General features: G+C 41.6%; 1 protein-coding gene across 9 annotated transcripts in view; it reads right to left on the bottom strand.

Annotated features, from left to right (window-relative positions):
* Positions 1 to 19,894, bottom strand: part of magi2a (membrane associated guanylate kinase, WW and PDZ domain containing 2a) — a 167,463-nt gene extending 147,569 nt beyond the window's left edge. For all 9 annotated transcript variants that reach the window (XM_029461611.1, XM_029461602.1, XM_029461603.1 and 6 more), the window contains exon 1: positions 19,434 to 19,894. In XM_029461611.1, coding sequence (XP_029317471.1) covers positions 19,434 to 19,734 — 301 coding nt within the window. In that variant the 5' untranslated portion in view covers positions 19,735 to 19,894. The remainder of the gene's footprint in view (positions 1 to 19,433) is intronic.
* Between the last annotated feature and the right edge of the window lie 1,583 nt (positions 19,895 to 21,477).

Below are 21,477 nucleotides of genomic sequence, written 5' to 3'. Positions count from 1 at the left end.
AAAGAGAAACTTTCATTCAATGTGCAATCTGTTATGCCTCATTAAATCTCACCAGTCTGTTTAAAATGACTCATCATTAACTCCTGGCTCAGAGACCTGATTTAGAGATTCATCAATGGAAGACTTAAGAGACGAGGCAGCAAAAAACCTGAGAATATGAAAACTGAATAAGAAGCAGGAGGAACAATTTGACTTATTTTGGAGAACAGAGGTTCTGTTTAAAGAGCAACTGTCGTTTAACCTGCAGATATCTGTGCTGCAGGCACTTGTGGCACTGCTGCTGTCATGTGTATTCTTCTCAGTGCTAGTCTTTAGAGAAAGAAGGGAATATCCTGCCTGGATGGTTTGCACTAAAGCTTACATGAGGTTGCACATCTGTCACAACTGCTTACTGCATTGTTTTTGCTACAACTGCATTCTTTACATTCCAGTGGATGTGACTCCCTTTGACTCCAGAGAGGAGGGGGGGACAAGACCCTCCTCCGGACTGATTCTGTAAAGGCCGAGGTCACTAATAGGTGGATTTTAGTCTGAGTCCGGACCCAGATGCTGTCCTATCCGGACCCGGACCTGTAGTTGATAAATTATTTAGAATTATTACATTTTGACTGAGCGTTTTCATTTTAACCGGGCAGCTTTTCTTTTAGTAGCCAAAAGACCAATTGCGCGAGTTGTAAATCATCTCACGTGGCAGGTAGTTAAAAAATAAAACATATGTTTCAAGACCGTGCCGCTTAGAAAAGCAGCGATGTGAAACGCCACTACGAGACAAAACACAATTAGTCTCGCAGACAGCCACTAGCCCTGTACATCTTGACCCCGTTAGGCTCCACATGCAGCTGTGACGCAGCTTTCTCCACTAGCAACATTAATAAACCAAATATAGTTCCAGGCGCATCAATGAGCACCTACACATGTGTATGAGAATGGCACCGCTCCATTCAAGGCCAGACTTCAACTCCTGGCAGCTTCTCTCACTGAACAAGTGTTTTAAAGCGGTTCAATTGTTAAGATGTGTCGGGATCATTCATTTATTTAATATTAAGTTAACAAAAAGAAGAAAAAGGGTAAACTCTAGCTACATTTTACTAAAATGAAACACTATTTTAAAAAAGCACATTGTTCAAAAGCCACATTTGAAACGTTCCTTACTGTGACAGATGTTGTTGGGTAAAGATTTCAATTAGAAACGCAGCATTGAATGCTTAGTTGTGTTCTAATTATAGCAAAGTTAACCACGTGTTCACCAACTTTTGACCTTCATCGGGGCTGTTTCACAGTCTTTCTCCTGTTATGAAAAGACAACAGCTACTGGACAAAGAAGGGGAAGAGGGTCACCAGTAGCTTGAAGCTTTCTGAAAGTCTAGTAGGATGTAGGAAGCTTGAATTTCTTTTGAACATGGATGTTGATGTTTGAGCTTTGGAAACTGTACATGTAGCAAATAATAAAGAGCAGATGTAGTCATCAGGTTACAGGTGTGGGACTTTGAGCACAGCAGCTGTAGGGAGCGCTACATCGGTAAAAGACTGACGGGAGACACATCAGCTGACTAAAAGTGGTCACAGCATCGGACTGGGTCAAAGTCCTTAACCCTGGAGTCAATGAACAGCTAGAGAAAGATCAAAAAAGCCTTCCACATGACACCACCCTTGAACGCACTTTGGGGTTATGATCTCTACCCCCCCGATATACAACCACTTGTTTACATGTGACTGGTTTCTGTGTCCCTCCCATCTGCGTGGGTGTCCTTGGCGGTCCAGTGACATGCACATACAGACACAGAAATGAAACTAAACCGAATAAATAATGTTTTTACTCGATGACGGCATCTGTGGAGTACGAAGTTATTGTTATTTTAACAACGTGCAAACTAACCCAAAAAAAAAGATTTCAAATGACAAATGCTACACAAGATATCTGACCGTTAAGCAAACAGCTGAAAAGAATTTTGCCTAGATATTTTCAAGCCCATAGCAAACACCATGAAAGACTGGGACTTGTAGAGTTTGGCGGTCAACATGAGCTTGCAATAAACCGTTTAGTACGGTTCTTAAATAAAGACTTTTATGTGCATAAAGTGGCCATTTCTCCGCCCTGTGGGTGTAGTAGTAGTCTCTGAAAATTTACGAGACAACACTAAATTCTCGTCTTTCCCCAACAGTGTTAAGACACGAATCTCAACATGCCTTAGGCCAAGCTACTGTGATAATTTGCCGAACCACAGAGGAAACAGCTTTCTACAACAAATAGAAAATGCCTCCGGGCTGCACAGTGGCTGCACTGGAATGTCTTGGACAGAGATGTTTAGGGAACTGTGTATATCTGTTTGACCTCATTAGTACCGCGGGCCAGAGCTGAAGAGTCCATGTGCCAAGTCTGTACTCTCCCTGCTACTTTATACACATCACTGGAAGGAAGCTTGTTTGCTAGAATGAATTGAGAGCGGGGGGGCTGCGAATAAGAGGGATAGAGAGAGAAAGAGCGTTTGTGTTTATTTGCACAAGGATTAACTTACACTGTTGGCATGTTGATAAGGGAGCCACAGTTGTAAGATGAGAGGATTTGGATATTGGAGAAGGAGAATGAGAATGAGAAAGTAAGTACCAAAAAGCACACACACACACACACACACACACTACACACAGCATCCATGGTATATTAATAACTGCTTGTACAAATGTAAGACTGACTGTGACGCTTGCTCAGGCAAAGCATGCAGAGCTAGACATACAGTGTACAAATTATTTTAGGGACTTTGTTCCCGTATTTCCTCGAAATACAAAATCCCAAAAGGCAGGCACGAAAAAAATCTACCATGCACTTGCTTTTTTTGTGCATGCAAACCTACACACATGCAGTGAACACGCTCCCTCACAAGGCAGTGTGTATCTGTAAAGGTGCACAGTGAAAGATCAACGACCGTAATGTGTGACGACAAGAGGCCAGGACTCGTATTCATCCTCCAGCACTCATGAAAGCCATTCAGCGAAGAGCGTTTAGAACTGTCTCGATGCCTTTCTGCACAGACTGTCATTGTGTGACTTAACTGAAGAAAGCACATTCAGTGTGTACCAGTCAGGTAAATACATGTGAATGTAACACAGAAGGCCAAATTTGTTCTGACAATCTAGAAAAAGCGGAAGTCTCGGTAGGCCTTGCAACACTGCAATGTCGTCCATACCTCATGTGTGTGGATTAGATGCAGCAGAGTCACCGTCTATGAACATGAAGCAGTCTGGATGTCGTGTCTTTGAAAGTGACTTTAAAGAGTCATTAAAGATGCCGATTCATCCAGAGCCAAAAGTTAATGGACGAAAAAGACCTGGAACCACATCAAAGGCCCTCCGCTACAATATTGTGTCCAAGCTGAATAGGGAGTTGTTTAACAGTAAAGTGATGTTGAGCTTCAGGCAATTGCAACAGAGAATTATACTCAGTACAATCACCATCAGCTGGAGTTCTGGTGTGTGGATGTCAGCCCACTGAGTGGATCTATTTAATAATGTAACGTTTCCATTCTCCTTTGGAGGCCCTAGTTGCAGGCTCGGGGCCACTTCACAGTAAACAAGGGTCCCATTTAAACTTGGGACCCAATTACATTATTGGCATTTACCCAGAATTGCAGCCGTAGTGTTATAACCTGTATTGAGTTAGTTGTGAAACATATCAGTATTGGCAGACACTCAGAATTTAAGGACTTATACATCTATTATTTGATGGCACAAGCGAACATGCAGGTGGAGCAAGTGGTACGATTTGACCAAATCATTGTTGGTTTTCTATCCAGTCCATCCCACAAGCACTAGGTGCCAATGAACCCATTCTTTCCCATACAGAGGTGAAAACTACTCTGCTTTATGTCCACACAGCTAGTGTGGCTTTGCCCATATTTAGCCGAGCATCTTTTCAGAGGCGGTAAAGCTGTGGCTGGCACCGCACGCCCATTTGGGACCAACTCGGCGCCAAGGCTTTTCCTACAGCATTCAGTCACAGATACAGAAAAACACCATGCAACTCCTCTCCGCATGGGGTCTGCGTGTTGCAGGGGCCGGATGACAACACAGACAATGCCCACTGGCACAGGAAGAGAGGAGGGAAGAGGCGTGAGAGAAGGTAGGAAAGCGACAGGGAGAGCAGATGTTGAAAAGTGAGTGGAGCGATAGAAAGGAAGCTTAGCAATGCACCCCTCATCTGCCACGCCTAATCAGAATAACAATGGGTGCTTTCAAGTTAGAATCATCATAATGGCTAGAAGCATGGCTCTGCCGGGCTAAACCCACACAGTCTGCCACAGGAACCAGGAAAGGCTCTTATAGCAGTCAGTCTGTGGATTGAAGGAGCGGCTAATAGAGGCATTGGTTAGGCCACTGGACTGAAGCCAGAGGCCACTGGCCATTTTAACAAGCTTAGATGAGCCAATGTTACAAGGGAGAAGCATTAAATTCCACCACAGCAGTCAGACTTCCCTTTTTGACTGTTAAGAGACCAGAAACAAACTCATATACCACCGTGAAATAGGCAAGCTAGCCCAAAACATTTGAACAAATAAAGCATGATATATGTAGTATGTAAAGTGCGATGTGCAATACTACAATAGTGAAAAAGGATTACTGTTTGACCCAAGTGACACAACAATCCAAAAGAAATTGAGCGTATTGAGATTGTGAACAAAAGCCTCATTACATAAAGGGGATATAATGCAAAAAGCTTCTTATTCAGTGTGTGAGCTACAGTCACTTCTGTAGTCAGTGCACAAAGTCATTTTCAACTGTGTGCATGAATGCGAGTGTTAGGTAGGATTAATTCTAGACGAGCAACAGGAGACTTGTAAACAGTGACCTTTCAATGTAGTGCCACTGAAAAGACTAAAAAGGAATCCCATATTTATGCCCGAGGAGTAAGCTTAAACTCGGAGAGCAAGGGGGGGGGGGAACAGAAGGAGGATGATTGCGCCTTCAATTTTCTTTTCATTCTCCTCGTTTCATTAAAGCTTGTTTTCCCCACTGCCTTTACTCTGAAAGAAAATTATCAAAAGGACGAGTAGAATGAGAGAACAGGGCGAGGGAGTTACAGAAAGGGATAGTAATGAAGGCACAGGAGTGATGAGAGGGTAAAACCAGGGCATTTGTGTTCATTGTTGGAGGAAGTCAGGCAGCACTTGCCGTCCCCACTTCTGTAAGGATGTTGCGTTGGGGCAGAAGGGAGAGAGGCCAAGCACTCCTTTGACCTTAGTCTAATTACTGCATACCTCGTGGTGAATAACAACAATTCTGTAGAGACTCATGGAAGAGATGAGGAGGATGTGATGCCAGACGGCGGCCTGGTGCCTTTCGTACCTCCCTGTGGTTCAAAAGCAGCACAGCATGGCTTTGCTGCCTGGGGGCAGAGGGAACATTGTGGGGAAAGTGTGCGTGCGTATTCTACATTCTCCACTCTCTTCATCACTGGCTGCAAATGCACTCTTCCTTGACATAAAATGTAGAGGTACGAGTTTCCAAAAATTCAATAGATTTCAGGCCTGAATGCTGATTTCGCAGTAGCCCCCGGGCGGGATGAGTTTTCAATCAACGGTTCGAGTCTAAGTTTTGCTTTCTGCTACAAACACCAAGCTCAGAATGTCTGACTCAACGACGCTGGGAGGATGGAGTCAAAGAGGGCATGTTTTTGGACGACGTATTTACCGTGCGAGCATTGGAGAAAACAACAGCCAAGAGCCGTGGGTTACTTAGAACAGAGCAGGGCAACAGTACAGAATGGCAAACAGCACAAGCATTCTTCTGCATTTTACTCTGGCATCACACAAGACAGCCATCCAACACTAAAGATCCATTTTAACCTCCAACCTTGCACTAATTTTAAGCTAAACTGTTAAAGCAAAGAAATCCAATTGTAGTGAAAACTGATTTCACATGAGCTATTGTTAACCAAGTAAATGTCTTCATTTGAGTAACTGCATTATATTATATTTAATATGGACTCATTTGTTTATTTTTTCCATTAATTGATTGTTTGTTCTAGCAACAGTCCAAAACCCAAAGAAAATTAATTTATAATGATATTTTATAACAACGAGAAGCTGGAATCACATTTTTATCACTTTTGCCTGATAAATGACAGACGATTAAATCGATAGTACAATTTTGACTAAGTGCAACATCCTCTAAGAGGATTGGTCGGTCTCTTAAAGCAGTAAGTTAAAATACACTGTCACACCTCACTGTGCTTTTATCAATTAACCTCTTTTCACGCTGTTGCCTCTCAGTCACAGTCCATTAAAACAGATTTCTTTCCTCCCTCCATTTCCTCCTTTTGTTTCCTTGGATAGTGAAAGCGAGTATTACCTTGACAATCACAGTACATTAATCCTTCACATTGTCATCCTTGACGCTACAGTGCCCAGTAACACTCTTTGTAGTCGTAAATGTGTCATTCCAGTGGAAATGCAAACGTCAAGAGCGCAGAGCAAATGGGTAAAGATAGAGATTTAGAATAAAAGAGTCTGACTGTGTGACACATTTGGAAGATTAGTAGTCCAACTGCTTGCCAAAAAATAAAAGATGATCTGGCTGAGCCTGTGCTTAGTTACAATGCACTCTCTTCCAATGCAAGAAAAACTAACAAAAGCGCAAATAAATGGCATCTATCGGACATCTACGATTAAATTGAATATTAGCGGATCATTGTCTGACAGGTAGAGGTTTCAAGTACTTCACCTACACTTGCGTGAAAACAGTCAAGCTTGATCACGGTTTATTGATCGCTGCAGATTGTGTCATAGAGCTTGATGTAGCCTACAAGTATTTTCTTCGTCGGTTTGAGTCAGTTAAAAGATACAAAATTCAAAAACAGCCTGCTCTTTATTCTGTTCTCTTGTGATACATACTGACCTCATCATGGTACACTAAATCACTGTGTTGCAACTTAAGTGACAACTTAATCTCATTTCAACTTTTTGTGGTGGAACTACGCCCTATCTGTCAAACACTGTTACTGTAGCCTTTGTCGTTTTAGACATTTTCATTTCAAAGGTTAAAAAAACAAATCTGTGGCCATGTTAGCATAAACAAATGCCGAGAGATGCGTCCTTCATCTGGTGGACGGATAAAAGAAACAGAAAACAGCATTGCAATGGTTGTCAATCATGTGAAAAGCAGAGTGTCACCCCTTCTCTCACTGCGTCAACTGTACTTTCTCTACTGAGCATCAGATGTGTGTCTCTCTCAGTCTCATGGCCAGGCTGTCTTTCAGAAGGTCCCTCGCTCTCTGGCTGGCAATTAGGAAGGCATGAATAATGTCTGCGAGCGCGAAGGACAGACAAGCCGAGCTGCGCGAGTCAGTCTCTTCATCTCCCGAACCTATTTAAACGTGCCACTCTCTGTTCCCAGTGGAGAACGGGATGAAATGAGCGTGTGAATGGGAAGGAGGTAGACGGAGGAAAAAAGGGGGAGAAGTAAAGCGAGAGACAGTGCAGTGTATGTAAAAACCTCCCAGGAGTGATGATGCGAGCTGGCTTAAAGCAGCTGGAGGTGACCTCGCTGCAGGCAACTCACAGGGTGGAGGGTGGTTGCTAAAACAAAGCTAAAGGCTAGTATAGGACTTGACAGGAATCCCAAAAAAAATCAAAAACTATCCACATGTAACAGTTGGCCTCAAGGACATATGAATCCTCAGTGTAAGACAGAAGAGTGCTTGTGAGTGCATATTCTTCTACAACAGACACAGTGGCAGGTTGTATTGAATAGACATGCTAATAATGTGTCTCATCGTTTCTTTCACGATCTATACTGCCTGGTGGTAAATCAATGTCTTGTTTACAGTCTTATTGCAGACGCTTTATCTTGTCACAAACTGCTGCTCTGTCAGTTCTGGACAGCATTTCTTCTTTATAAATAAATCAATAATAAATCAGGCTGATCGTGTGTTTTTGTTTAGTTTTGGTTTCTGTAGGATGTATGTACTGTAAGCCATCCACTGCTCATATGACGGCTACGGTGTAATTTATTACATTATTTATTTTTTGCATTGACCGATCAATAATACTAGAAGCACTTAACCCCAATAGGATTTTGATCAGATTCCATAAAGTAGCTGTGGTATCATCCTTTGTTTTACTCGACTGTTTGAAGGAATGGTTCAACATTTTGGGAATTACTCTTATTCACTTTCTTGCAATGAGTTAGAGGAGAAAATTATTGCCACGGTCACATCTGTGGATTAAATGTGGCGTTAGAGCTATGAGGCAATAATGCCTAGCTTAGCATAAAGACACGGGACAGGGAAACAGCTGGCCTGGCTCGCTCTTAGTTGAACAGAACCTGGGACGATCATGCAGTTACATGCAGGAATATTTTTTTTTGTGAACAACAACCAAGAATAGTGGTTTACTAGACCAGTGGTTTTCAACCTTTCTGTGGCCAAGGCACACCAAAGACCAAGCCAAAATCTCAAGGCACACCTGTATTCATATCTGGGCAAAATACCCTCTATAAGGCTCTCCGAGGTTTGTGCGACGGGAGGGGAGGTGCTGACCGATATTTGTGCGATGGGGACAGGGGGTGCTGATGCGTAGTTCACTCCTCTCCTTTCCTCCGCTCTGTAGGTGTGTGCGGGAGGAGGGAATCTTTTTGGCTGAGAGAGCCATAAAAGCCAAATATTTTTAAACGTATTTCCTTGAGAGGCATATATTTAATAAAATTGAGTTTTCACATCTCAGAGTACTAAAAGAGCCATCAGTGTTTCCTCTACCATTGTCTGTGCGCCGGTTTTGGTAATTAAATCAATGCATGGCACAACCACCGGAAAAGACATATTTGAGGAAGTATCTAAATGTGTGTGAAATGAAACTGCCCTGGGACAAACTGATGGGACTGACGACAGATGGAGCGCCTTAGATGAAAAAAGAGCGGATTAGTTGGAAGCAGGAGAAGATGCAGCTGACGGTGTATCGCTGCATCATACACCAGGAAGTGCTGTGTTGTAAAGCTCTGGAAATGGAACATGTAATAACCGGACATGTATGATGCAGTGAGAGCTTTCCAAGCCAAGCTGCCTGTGGGAGACTCTGTTGCAGCAAGGAAACTTTGGTCACTGCGTGTTTCCAAACACTGACAAACCATCTCCACCGCTTTGTTCCCGACTGCGCAAATGCCAACTTTGCAGCTCAGAAATTAAAATTGAACTGCTCACCAATCCGTTTGCAGTTGACGTGGAAACAGCACATGTGAAACTTCCAAATGGAGCCGATTGACCTCCAAGGCAAAGTATGACTCTGTCGGCGTTGCACAGTTTCCAACCTTCATGCCGCTCAGATGCTTTGCATGTTTAGAAGCACATACCTGTGTGAGCAGCTTTTCTCTGTGATGAAGATGAACAAAATCCCACACAGGAGTCTCACTGATGCACTGAGGGTTTCCACAGAACCCCAAGCATTAAACCTGCAGCTAAGAAAAGATTCCAAACATCTGGCTCTGACATATGTGCATACTCGGAGAATGTAGCCTACCTAAATATGTTCCATATCTTTTTGCACTTTATCCAATATGTGTATCCTGTTCAATAAATGTGGACCGCGTTTGGCCCTCGACATAGTCCCAGTTTTTCATTTTGGCCCTCTCTGTGATTGAGTTTGACACCCCTGGTCTACTGCTTGCTTTGGCAGTTTCTCCTCAGCTGCTTCGTGAAGAGCAGGTCACACACACACACACACACACACACACACACACACACACACACACGAGAACTAAAGAAAAATCCACTGCTAAATGTTTTACTTTACACAGTATAATTATTTATTACTTGTTAATCATGTTAAAAAATGTCTGCGAGCCATATCGCGTCATCGAAAGAGCCATATATGGTTCGCGAGGATGCTGACCCTATGCCTGGGACATGTAGCTTTTGTCTGACTCCACAGCACTGAGTTAGTATATCACGTATGTAGTCATGAAGTGCATATTTTAGGCCCTTTTGCAGGTTTCTCTTTTTCATAGGATTTAGCCAGCAACAATAACAAGTCAAGAGTTTCCAACCAACTCACGTAGTGTAATATTAATCCTGCAGATATCTCAACAAAGGGACAACTGCTAATGCCTCTGTGATTCCATATTGTCAAAAAAAGTTAAATATTTGTTTTTTGTCGCAGGGCAACCAGGGGAAGCAGTATGTTTTGTCAATCTATTGTTGTTTATTGTCCACCTCTTGTAGAAACGATTAGCCTTAAATAATAAAATCCATCTTGGGCCAGCCCTAATCCAGTCAGAAACACGCATACTGATGGAAACAAATGCAAATGGTTTCTCGAACACACTCACACAGACTCATCCATGTAGAATAAAAAGACAAAGCTGTTTGATCCTTGCCCAGAGACGGGCAGAGGAGGACAGACCAACCAGAGCGGCTCTCAGAAAAGGCTTTAATCGCTCCGTATTGATTGTTCCTTTTTCGGTGAATCAGCAACAACTAGTGTGGGCTGAGGAGTTTGCTTAATATTCTCTTCTTTCTGTGAGCAGGTCAGCCAATTTCACCCTCCCCAATGCCTTTGCTCCAAAAATATTCCATTTAGATCTCATTTATATTCGCACCACTGGCAGTTTGAGGGTGTAGAAATATTAACTTTTCCCCAACATGAAATATGAAATCTTACAATATCTCCCTCTACAAAATCTTATCCAGAGGGCGTGGGTCTATCAAATTTCGCAGGTTGCACAACAGCAATCTATAGCAACTTAGTGATTCATCACAGCTTCTTAAACCTGAGGTTTACTTTGGCTTCATCGTCTGCCGACAGTGTTGCTCTTTGAGACTTTAATTGGGTTTTGATAAAGACGAGGCCCGAGGAGGCTGAAAACAACGCTGCTCTACATGCAAGAAAAATAAAACTTGACTGAAGATGACAACATTGATTTGTTGCAACGGTGGGAAGAATCACCTTATCTTTGGGACATAAAGTGTCATTGAGACTCGACGTTTTGAGACAAATGAGCATTCCTGTAAGATGAATGACACATCCCTGGCGTCACTCAATGTAGGACTGTGTACATATACAGTACGCTGTAGATACATCATCCACTCTCAAGTTCTCCAAATACATTACACACACACTGAAAGCTTAGGTGTCAATGACAAAAACATCAAGCGAGTAAAACAGATGAGTCCTACACTGGCTTAGTGTTTTATTCATTATAATTCACAGAATCACACTGCAAAAAGAGCCTTTTTAAAAATCATCTATCTTCTCTCTCCCACATCTGCACAGGTAAACACACACCCTCCTGCTTATACTCCAACTGGGCCCAACTTGTGACTATAAGTGCTGTTCAGTCAGAGTGTAGGTGTGTTTGATGCGAGGGTACTCAACATCCTTGTAAACACGAATGAACGTTTAATCCGCCTTCATTTAGCGCATCAAGAATGCCAGAATCATTAAAGTTCAAAGTTATTGTGAGTGAAATATGGTGGGCCATCTGGAGGCATTTTCACACAACAACATTTCACACCTGTTTATAATCACAAGATCTGCCTTGTGCTAAAACCAATGAACTGATAAGTCGAACAACAGAAAATTAACTTTACTAGTTTGAGTTTAATGTCAAGTAGAAATGTAACATTTCTTCAATTATCAATTATTAGCCAGTGCTAGCCCAAAGGCTAAAGGGATGGCAGTGTTAGGGGGACCACTTTAGTCCAGACTATTGGATGGATTGGCATAAAATAAAGTATTTTGGTTTCCAGAGGATGAATCTTAATGACTGTGATCCTTTGACTTTTCCTCAAGTGTCACTATGGGGTCAGAATTTTATTTTGTCACCACACACCTGCAAAACTATTTAATTCCCATCAGCCTCAGCTGCAATTTGTGTTCAGCGCTAATTAGCTCATGTTAACAATAGGGTTGGGCGATACTACAGCATATACTGCAACGCTAGAAATGTGACAACAACACAGTGCACTTAGACAGGATAAAAGACTACACATGTTGTGTATGCCATGCTGTCTTAGGTCTATAAAAGCAGCTGACAGCTTCTTGCTTTACCCACATACAGCAGCAACATCAATGTCCTGCTTTCCTTAGATAAACCTGAGACACGTATGATGAAAGACGCAGACATAAGGGAGGATTTCAAGTCGCTTTGTGGGAAAACAGAAACACGCACCATAACAGATACTGCATGTACACACCGTCTCTCACTCATCTATAATTCATTGTAATGAAAAGGTAAAGGGCTCCTTTCTGTCCTCAGTCTTTTTATAGTTCGAACAGCATTTATTTATAGTGCTTAGATAAGGGAGAGGGTCATAAAGATTTCTTCCACCATTAAAAAAAGAACATATAGAGACGGCTTCACCAATTACTTGATACATTCAGTTAATGTTCAATGCCACAGAGGCACAAATACACACAAACACTGGCGTAGTCTAGCTTCCCATAGTACACATGCACACGACCACACGCGTACACACAAAAGTTGCATTTTTTATTTCTCAGTCCTTGGAATACTTCCACTTGCCACAGCAGATGGCTGATGTTGACAAGGAGAGAAAGACAGTTATATGTGTGAGTGGGTGAGCTTGTGTGTGTGCCTTATCATTACCTGTCCCCAGAGGTGAGCCTGGCAGTCAGACAGTGTAACAGAGGCAACGACAACAGGATCTCTCCACCAAACCTCTGTCAAGCATGATTGGACAGCATGTGGTAAGTGCTGCTAAGGCCCAAGAGACATGCTGACACACGCACACACAAACACACAAGCTGGAGAAGAGCAGCTCTTTATGTACACACGCGAGTGTTTGTGTATCACACTTTCTGTGTTACACTTGCTGGTGCAACTTAACACTCTCAATGGGACACTGACAAGAAGACAGATGAGTCTGACTGTACTGGGGATCATTACCGGACTCCCACGCAACAGTGTGTGTCTGACTCAACACAACTTCTCAGGGATCGCCCTGTCCCATCTTTCAAACCCCCAACAGACCGGTGACCTGGTCCAGACTCATCATCACTCACATCAGTCATCACATTACTTGGGACACGCGCCATTGACTTGATAGTATCATAACATACTGGTTTTCCCTTGAGCTGTGCTGGATGGCGAGCGCAGAGTTGTTTTATGAATTGTTTCTTTGTTGTATGGATTTTTATGGTGAGGATTCCTGTCTGCAATACAATTTTATTTTTGGGCAGAATAAGGCTGACCACAGTTTTAACTGACACCAGCTGATGGTGTATAGATGATGTTATCCTTGATATTTGCTCTAACAGAAGGCATGCAGTTCACAAGACTGTGACTCAACCATTGCATGCACGAGTAGTATTAGTATAGGATGTTCCAAGAGGACCTCAGACATCTTTAAGCAAAGACTGGGGTCATGTTAAGGACTAGTTTAGCTGCAAGTTGGGACTTGCATATAAGACAGCACAAGATAGAAACAAGGACGTGCACGTCATGCATGTATAAATACATATTTTAATCCAAAACATGGCTACAACACAGAGGACAAACTCCTCTAATAAACATTTTGTGGGTTTTGTACGGTTACAGGAGCAAAGCAACGTATACACTATATTTATATTATTTTCTCTTGCTGTCAGACAGCCCTTTCTTACGGGACTGAAGCCATTATCTACGCTCTCAAAGCCACCAGACTCCCATTACCAAAAACAGTTTTTACTTATCAGAACATGAGTTGCTCATCTACCGCTGCCTCGATCAGTACTCCTGTCTGTGTTCTCCAAACCGGGGGTGTGCCGACCGCCATTTACTGTAGGTAATACACTGACTATGGATAAGTACCTCACACAACCCCACTTCAAAACATCCAAACTATCCTTTTAATATAGTTTACTCTGGACGAAAGTGGTGGTCTGACAGACCAACCACAATCCCTAGAGCCGCACTGTTAGCTAAAAACAACCCTTTAAAAACTTGAAAGGTGCAGCCATTCTTACTGCCAATTCAACCTTGCTAAAACTCCCTGTGCTCAGGCAGCCATAATGACTTTCACCAACACCAGCTAACGCTAAGTGGGTGCCCGGCGAACACACTGATTGCCTTCAGCTGACCTGGAACTGTCTGCCCTGACCTGTACCCAACACCACTCAGCCAGGCTCAATCAGCATACAGTTTGAAGCCAAACTAGACTAGAGCTACTGAAAGAGCTTCTTACTGTAGTGGCGGTGAAAGATGCAGTGACAGCCTCCATAGCTGGCTGCATTAATCCTTCACTGGAGCTGAAATAGGAAGCTGAACTGGGTGTGAGTGTGTGAGTGAGTGAGAGAGATGGAGAGAAAGGAGCAGGGTATATGATATAAAGCTAATTTAACTTGATGCTTTGGCAGCAATATTTATGAATTACAGAGAAAGCGACAGTTTCAATGTTTACTCTTCATGCAGATTATCCAAGGTAAGAATGAGTGGAGAGAGAATGGATTTGGAACGCTCGAGATGCTTTTTACCATTTCGCGGGCGGCTGTGATGCAAGTGGCATTGTTCACAAACTCCCTGCATGCTTTGTGTGTACCTGGAGGATTAAAAAGTATCCACTAAGCAGCAGATAAGTATTGAATCATCCCTTATTCCTGAGTTTCAATTTTGTTCAGCATAAACATAATGGCAGCACTCGACAAGGTTACTTAGTGCAGGGGTCCCAATTTCTCAATTGTGATCGAGTGTTAATGAAACTCCAAGTTGATCGCTGAAAGTTAATTTTCACCAATCAGAATGCTCTACTAGAGCCATATGGGGACTGCATTTGTTATGAAAATAATTCATTCATGTCATTTAAAACAATAACTTCATGTTGCACTTGTTTCACATTAAAATATGGATCACATGGAGACTTTTAATGTGAATCAACTACAGTAAAAACAATGGATTTGTCACTGATAATTGTGATAACTACAATGTATTTGCAGTGACAGGTACAATAGCATGACTACAAACTTCAGGTGTTTTCAGTGGATCAGTAGAGGAATAGTACAATAAGAAACATACACAATGTCGATTAACTATGTTTTCCCTGATGCTTCATGAACAAATCTGTGTTGAAACCGGCAAGAAGAGAGCTAGTTAACGTTAGCCGTTAGCTAAGCACAGTCCGGCTTGGCTAAATAATGGAGCTAATAGCCAACGTTAGTGGGAGCGAGGTTCCATTGATTTACATTATGATGGTTGAAGCTTTATTCAGTAAAATTTGAATTGAGAATCGTGGAATTTCACTGGTATTGGTATCGACTACTACATTTCTGGTATCATAACATCTCTAGTAAATACCGCTATATCGTTAAAATTACAACCAAGCCAGAAACAGTAACAGAGGCAACACGCTTTATTCGCCTCTCTAAAGCTTTCATCTTGCTTGTGCACAACCAATGCTATGAAGTACTGCAGGATACTAGGAATCCACCGATCTGACTTTTCTTTCCCCAATACGGATTCCAATACCTTAGTGTATCTGCAAATTCCAAATACCCAGTTTTCCCCTTTATCCCAATCGTCTGGCCAATAGCTGATCCGCTTAAAAAGGTCAATAGTGGCACCAATCCACTGGACAGAATTGGCGCATTCCGACAAAATGGCCGTCATGCACACAGAGATTTGAGGTTATAAAAAGTATCAGAACTTTAAGAGGGATAATTCCACGGTTGAACTTTATTGGCATCAAATCTACAGGGGCCACATTAGCCACACGAAGTCTCAGTCTCATCCTTACATTATCCATAATGTCTAATGAGAATTCACCGTGTCTCTGGGAATGTAATTGTGCCCCATGTTCTCTTACATACCCATCAGTGTTTTGTGGAGATCCTAATTACGTCCTACAGGGCCAGCCTGATTGCTGGTGGCAATCTAATCTAATCCTCACCTCAGAGACTAATAAAGGACTTAATATTGTGTGTGCATGTTTGAGTGTAAAATGGGATAAAGCCCTAGGATTTCAGACGCTGTGACAAATTAAAGTCAAATTAAAGTATGTAGTAAGTGATTAAATGCATAAACATGATTCATGATCACTATAGCAGAAAGAAAGTAGATCATGAACGGGCTTTCTTTTAATTACAGAGAAGATCCTAATGACAGTTGGCAATTCAGAAAGAGACGGCACTTTTACAGTTGTGACATTCATGAAGCAGCCGACGACTGCAGAAGAGAACTAGATGTATTATTCAAAAAGGCCACGAACAACCTCTGGAGATCGACTTTGTATGCATGGAAATTGGTCAAAGGAGGGAAAACAAAGCGTGATTTATCGGTGTTTTATTGGGACAGAGCTGGTTTATTGTCACCCAATATCTGTGAAAGCTTTAATTGCAGGCAGTTTGTCTATTTGAAGGGGCTCCTGTTAATAAAGGATACATTATGTAAAAGGACATGCCAAGCAGCTGTTCACTGCGAGAGAAGCTTTTGTTTATAGCCGAGTCCGACCAAAACCGTATTGCTATTGATGTGAGAAAAAGTACTCTGCTATCATTATTGCTGGATTTGAATTTTATCCTTTAATTATATTTGTGCTTAGAAATGGAACAACTTCTCAAGTACACCCTAATACTGGATGATAAAGCTGTTCTGTTTACACTCACACGCTCTAGCAACTCTAAGAATAACCAATATTTATCTAAATCTAAGTGATCGGTCGAGTGTCTGTTCAACTAAATATGAAAACAACATTAAGCACAAGCAAAGTGGGGGGGGGGGGGGGGGGGGACGACAGCTCTGCTGATACAGCAAGTTAAAGTTAAAGAAGTGATATTGATACTAACACTTTCTGTAACTCCTTTCGACAGTTAAACTCTTCAAATTCCCAAGGCCAGCTTTATTGTCTAGATACTAAATCATCTAGATGAGATACATTTTGGTGAGGGAAAAACTGGAATGGCCATATTCACAAGAGTCCCTTAACATCTCACCTCGAGTTATGTGAATGAAAATGGGATCTATGGAAACCCACAAGTCTCATGTTGTTTGGGGGAAAAAGAACATGCAGTTTCTTGCGTGCAGTACAAATGTGTTATTTTCGCCAATGCTTAAATGAGCGCGGGGGTCAGGTGCAGTCAGTAGATGTGGGGCAAGGCGGGAGGACGCAATCTCTATTATTTATTAATCTACATTCTCAATTAATCGATGCATTATTTTCTTGTGTGGATTAATTCATCGATAAACAATTTCAGTCCTACAAATACTCTCAAAGTTAACCGTGTTTTTGCATGACGGCACCCTGCTATGCCACATTAAAACAGATAATAATAATAATAAATTGTATTTATAGGCGCACTTTTCATTTGCGTAAACAAACCTCAAAGTGCTACAGAGTAAAAACAGATAATACGTGTGTAGTGTGCTTCTACATATACTGCTCAAGTACAGTATCTGCTTCTGTGGGATGTAGAACATTATGGAGCAATGGAAAAAAGTTTGGAGAAGCACTCTAGACTCGAGCATACAGGCGAATAAAAGTAGGCTATAAACAAATGATTTGCACACACACAAATCATAAGTCTAGCATATAGTAGCAGAGCAGGCGGACATGTGTATCATCTGTCATTACTGTGATAACACTGCACTGTGCTCTTGACTCTCCCTCCACAATAAGGGATCTACTGGAAAGGATTACAGGAGTTAATGTGCCTCTGCTGAGAAGTGGAAAATATCTGTTATTGAACACCCTGCTGTAAGGACACAGCAAGGGTGTTTTCCCCCATAATATTTACTTGTGTGCATGTTTACTAATGTTCATATCAACTATATTAAAAACAACTTGACACCCTCAACAACCGATCGGGAAAACACGAGCAGAGCTCTGGGAGAATATCAATCACTTCAGCAATCACTGGAGGATATAAATATTTCATGGAACACATTAGTTTGATATAGGCTTGGCTGCCTTTTGAATAAATCCCTGGTGTGACACTCAACACACATCCACACACATGCAGACACACAGGCTAAGACTTTGAGCCAAAGCCTCTTACGGGGGTTTTGCTGGGGGTTCTTTTACCCTAAAATGAGAGCCCACAGATCCTCCTCTCAGCTCACAATGCAAGACACCCAGTGTCAATAGCTGCAAGGATCAAAGACGCAAACGTCCAGATGAGTGCGTCCGTGACTTAAGAGATTCACACACAGTGGAAAAAGTTGACAAGCGTTCGATGGAGTTGGGCAAATTTACATAACTTGTAACTTGTTTTTTTTTTTATGTGAGAGTCAACATGGGTGTTTGGGCTGCTGCATGTGTTGCAATTCAACTTTGCCGTCTTTGGACAGAACAATCTTGGCTTCATGTGCCCGAAACTGAATCCACAACACTCTCTTAAGCAATCCACTGCACTTCCCAGTTCCAAAAGAATATGCCTGAGGAGACTGTCGCTGTGGCATTCAATATCTGTGACCTTATCATACTTTATGGTATTTTTCATTTCTCTTGACACCACCATAATGTTGAAATAGGGACTTGGGGATTTGCTCTAATATTTATACAATATCCTCTCCAAATCCAATTTAGTCCACTTAATGTAGCACACATTGGATAATAAATATTGCATACTTAAATGTCTGCTTTGCAAAAAGAAGTACATACAGTATGTGATAAAGGTTAGAAATATACAGCAATTTTCTCTTTCAACAAAAAAGTGACCTTTATACATAAGGCTGCGATTAACTATTATTTTCAATGTCAATTATTTTCCTCAATGTCATCATAGATGTCAGAAAATAGTTAAAAGTGTCCATTACAATTGTTCATAGAAGATGGAGAAAATATTCACATTGGAGAAGCTGAAACTACTGAATTCTTGGCATTGTTCCTTTAAAAATACTAAATTACTGCAGACTAACTTGGATTGATGGCCATACAAGACATGTTTGCTTTTAATATTGTGCTGAATTTTTTTTTTATGTGCGTAAGAAGCAGAGTTAGTTTGGAAACATTTCAAAAAGGAGTCTAATTTAATCTAATCCAATGTTCGTGGTATTATACCTGGCTGTTCAGGCATCTTCACCTATGGTGGCTGCGTGATATTTAGAAATATTACATAATAGTTATGTACAAGGATGAAACTCTACTTAATTGTGTGTATTTTCTGACGGCCATAAATGGAACACACCCCCTTCAAAGCTACAGTAAACTACCCCACTAACACAACCAAAACACGTCTTAAAACACCTTTTTACAACCACGACTGTGGAGAGAACATTCATTTACTGGTACAGAAAACTTGTAACAACAAAAAACACTATACAAAGTTAATTTCCGCAACATGGTTTTGCTTAAAGCATCGAGCACAGGAGAGGCTATCAGTTTCAGACAACAATAGCGCTGCTGTCAAAACACAAAAGCGTGTCAGAAAACTAACGGTTTTCCCAAAAATGTCTAGAAATCTACGAAATGCGGGAAAGTTGGTGTGAAAGCTAAAAAAAAAAAAAAAAAAAACCCTTACCTTGCTTGACACACTTGAGTCGGACGGGGTCTTTGCTGTGTTTGACCACAGCATGGACGTCCCTGGTGGTGAGTCCAGCCACCGGGGTATCATTGACTTCCAGGAGGAGTTCATCCTGGAAGAGTTTGCCGCTGTGGCACACCGCTCTACCCGGGAGAAGCTCGCCGATAACCGGGAACTGTCCATTTTCTGCGCCGCCCTTCAACTCCAGCCCCAGCTCCCCCTCCTCATTCCTGCAAAGGACACTCTCGTGGACTTTGTTGGTCCAGTGGTTCTTCCTCTTCTTCAGGCTCTTGGACATGGCTCAAACAAGGGAAAATCACATGAGTGCGGCCGTGGAAGAAGTTTTACCGCTCTTTGAAGTCCCCCCCGCGCCACTGCAACACTGTAATGTGTCCAGTTTCAACAGTAAACGCCAGTTGTATCCATGTCAGCGCGCACACACACGCACAGCAGCTGGACCATCAGTCTGCCTTTGCATTAACTAGGAGCTGCTCAACTTGTGATGCCTTCACGCGATGTTTCAAAGATCGGTATTGACAGGTTCGGTTGTTCAAAAACGACCTAGTGAAAAAGTAAAACGGAATTTAGGTGAATTCATGCTGACACCTTGAGATGACTCAGTGAGACTGATATACAGATAGATAAAGAATGGAATCCACTTAACAACTAACAATCATTATAGTTTTAATATTTATAATTATTCAAAAACTATGTGGTAACTTAATTGACCTACACCTGGGAGGACACTTCACTGGCCTAACAGTACATCAATATATTATCAGAAAATTAATTATTGTGTAATAAAATCAACTTTTTTTGACGTGCAGACATTAAATCTTATTTGTTTCTGCAGTTCCACCAGTTTTTGGCATGTGCTATAACCTATAAATGCTTCATTTAAATAAATAATTAATGATTACAAACTTACAATATCATTAATTTTACAACTTTAATGCAACACACATTGATCTGTATGAGTTAATAAAAAAATAAGTAACATCGTAAGTGCCATATTTATTTAAATGCATCAAGGAGACGTGTTTACAACTTCCAAACTTTAAAGTTTACAGGTTTACGAGGGACACCTGAAGGCAGCATCCAGCTCCAACAAACCCAACTGACCCGGATGTGAAGGCTGGAGGAGGAGGAGAGAGGCAAGGCTTTTCCCAAATCCAGCTTTCCATGGAAAAAAAAGGAAAAGAAAAAAGAGAGAGAAGCAGAGTCGCGGTATTTCCACTGGTATGGCAGCCGAGCAGCAATAATAAGTTTTCATACCACAAATATGTCTCTTCTTTTTGACATTTGCTAACAAAACTTCAAATGCTGCGGATTGTAAGCTTCAGAGAGTTAGATCAACTGACTCAACAAAAAAAAAAGCTTTTTTTCCTCGTCATTCCTGTCCCCTTGAAAGTGGGACAACATCAACAACAGCCTATTTCTGGCTGGACAAGGGCCCCGCAAAGGTCACCTGAAATATTTGTATTGCTACAGAAGTCTTTCAAACTTATTTTCATAAAAAAGAAAATTATTTTACCACCCTCAAGGTCTTTGGTGAACGAAGCGTTTGCATTTTATAAAACTCTTCCAAGGGCAGCAAGTATTTCTCAGCGTCTTCTTGATATTCAGATTTCAGAAGCATATTTTCTTTTTATAACAGCATTTGTGACACACACACACACACACTCACTCACACACACACTCGCTGTAATAGTTTTCTCATTCGCCAGAAGAAATGGCTCGAAAAGGAAAAATCCCCCTTATGTTTATCTCAAACTACAGTATATGACTGAGTATAATCCATCTTCAAACAAATGTGTGTTGTGGGAATTTTTCTTCTCAGGGTTGACATCTTTAAAAGCCTCTCCTAACATCTCTTCTTATTCAGTTACTAAGCTCGTATTCAGTAATGATAGTTTGCCGCTTTACTGCCATAATTGTATAGATATGATAATAGCTATGCTACGACGCAGAGTTATCTGTCGCGGCAAGTTAATCCTTTCTGAGCCTTACAATCGTGTTTTTCTCATAACAAATTAAAAAT

The sequence above is a fragment of the Cottoperca gobio genome, chromosome 23 (genome assembly GCF_900634415.1).
Source record: "Cottoperca gobio chromosome 23, fCotGob3.1, whole genome shotgun sequence".
NCBI classification, from domain to species: domain Eukaryota; kingdom Metazoa; phylum Chordata; class Actinopteri; order Perciformes; family Bovichtidae; genus Cottoperca; species Cottoperca gobio.
Note: the sequence above shows the minus strand (reverse complement) of the source record. Positions and strands in the feature narration are given on the sequence as shown.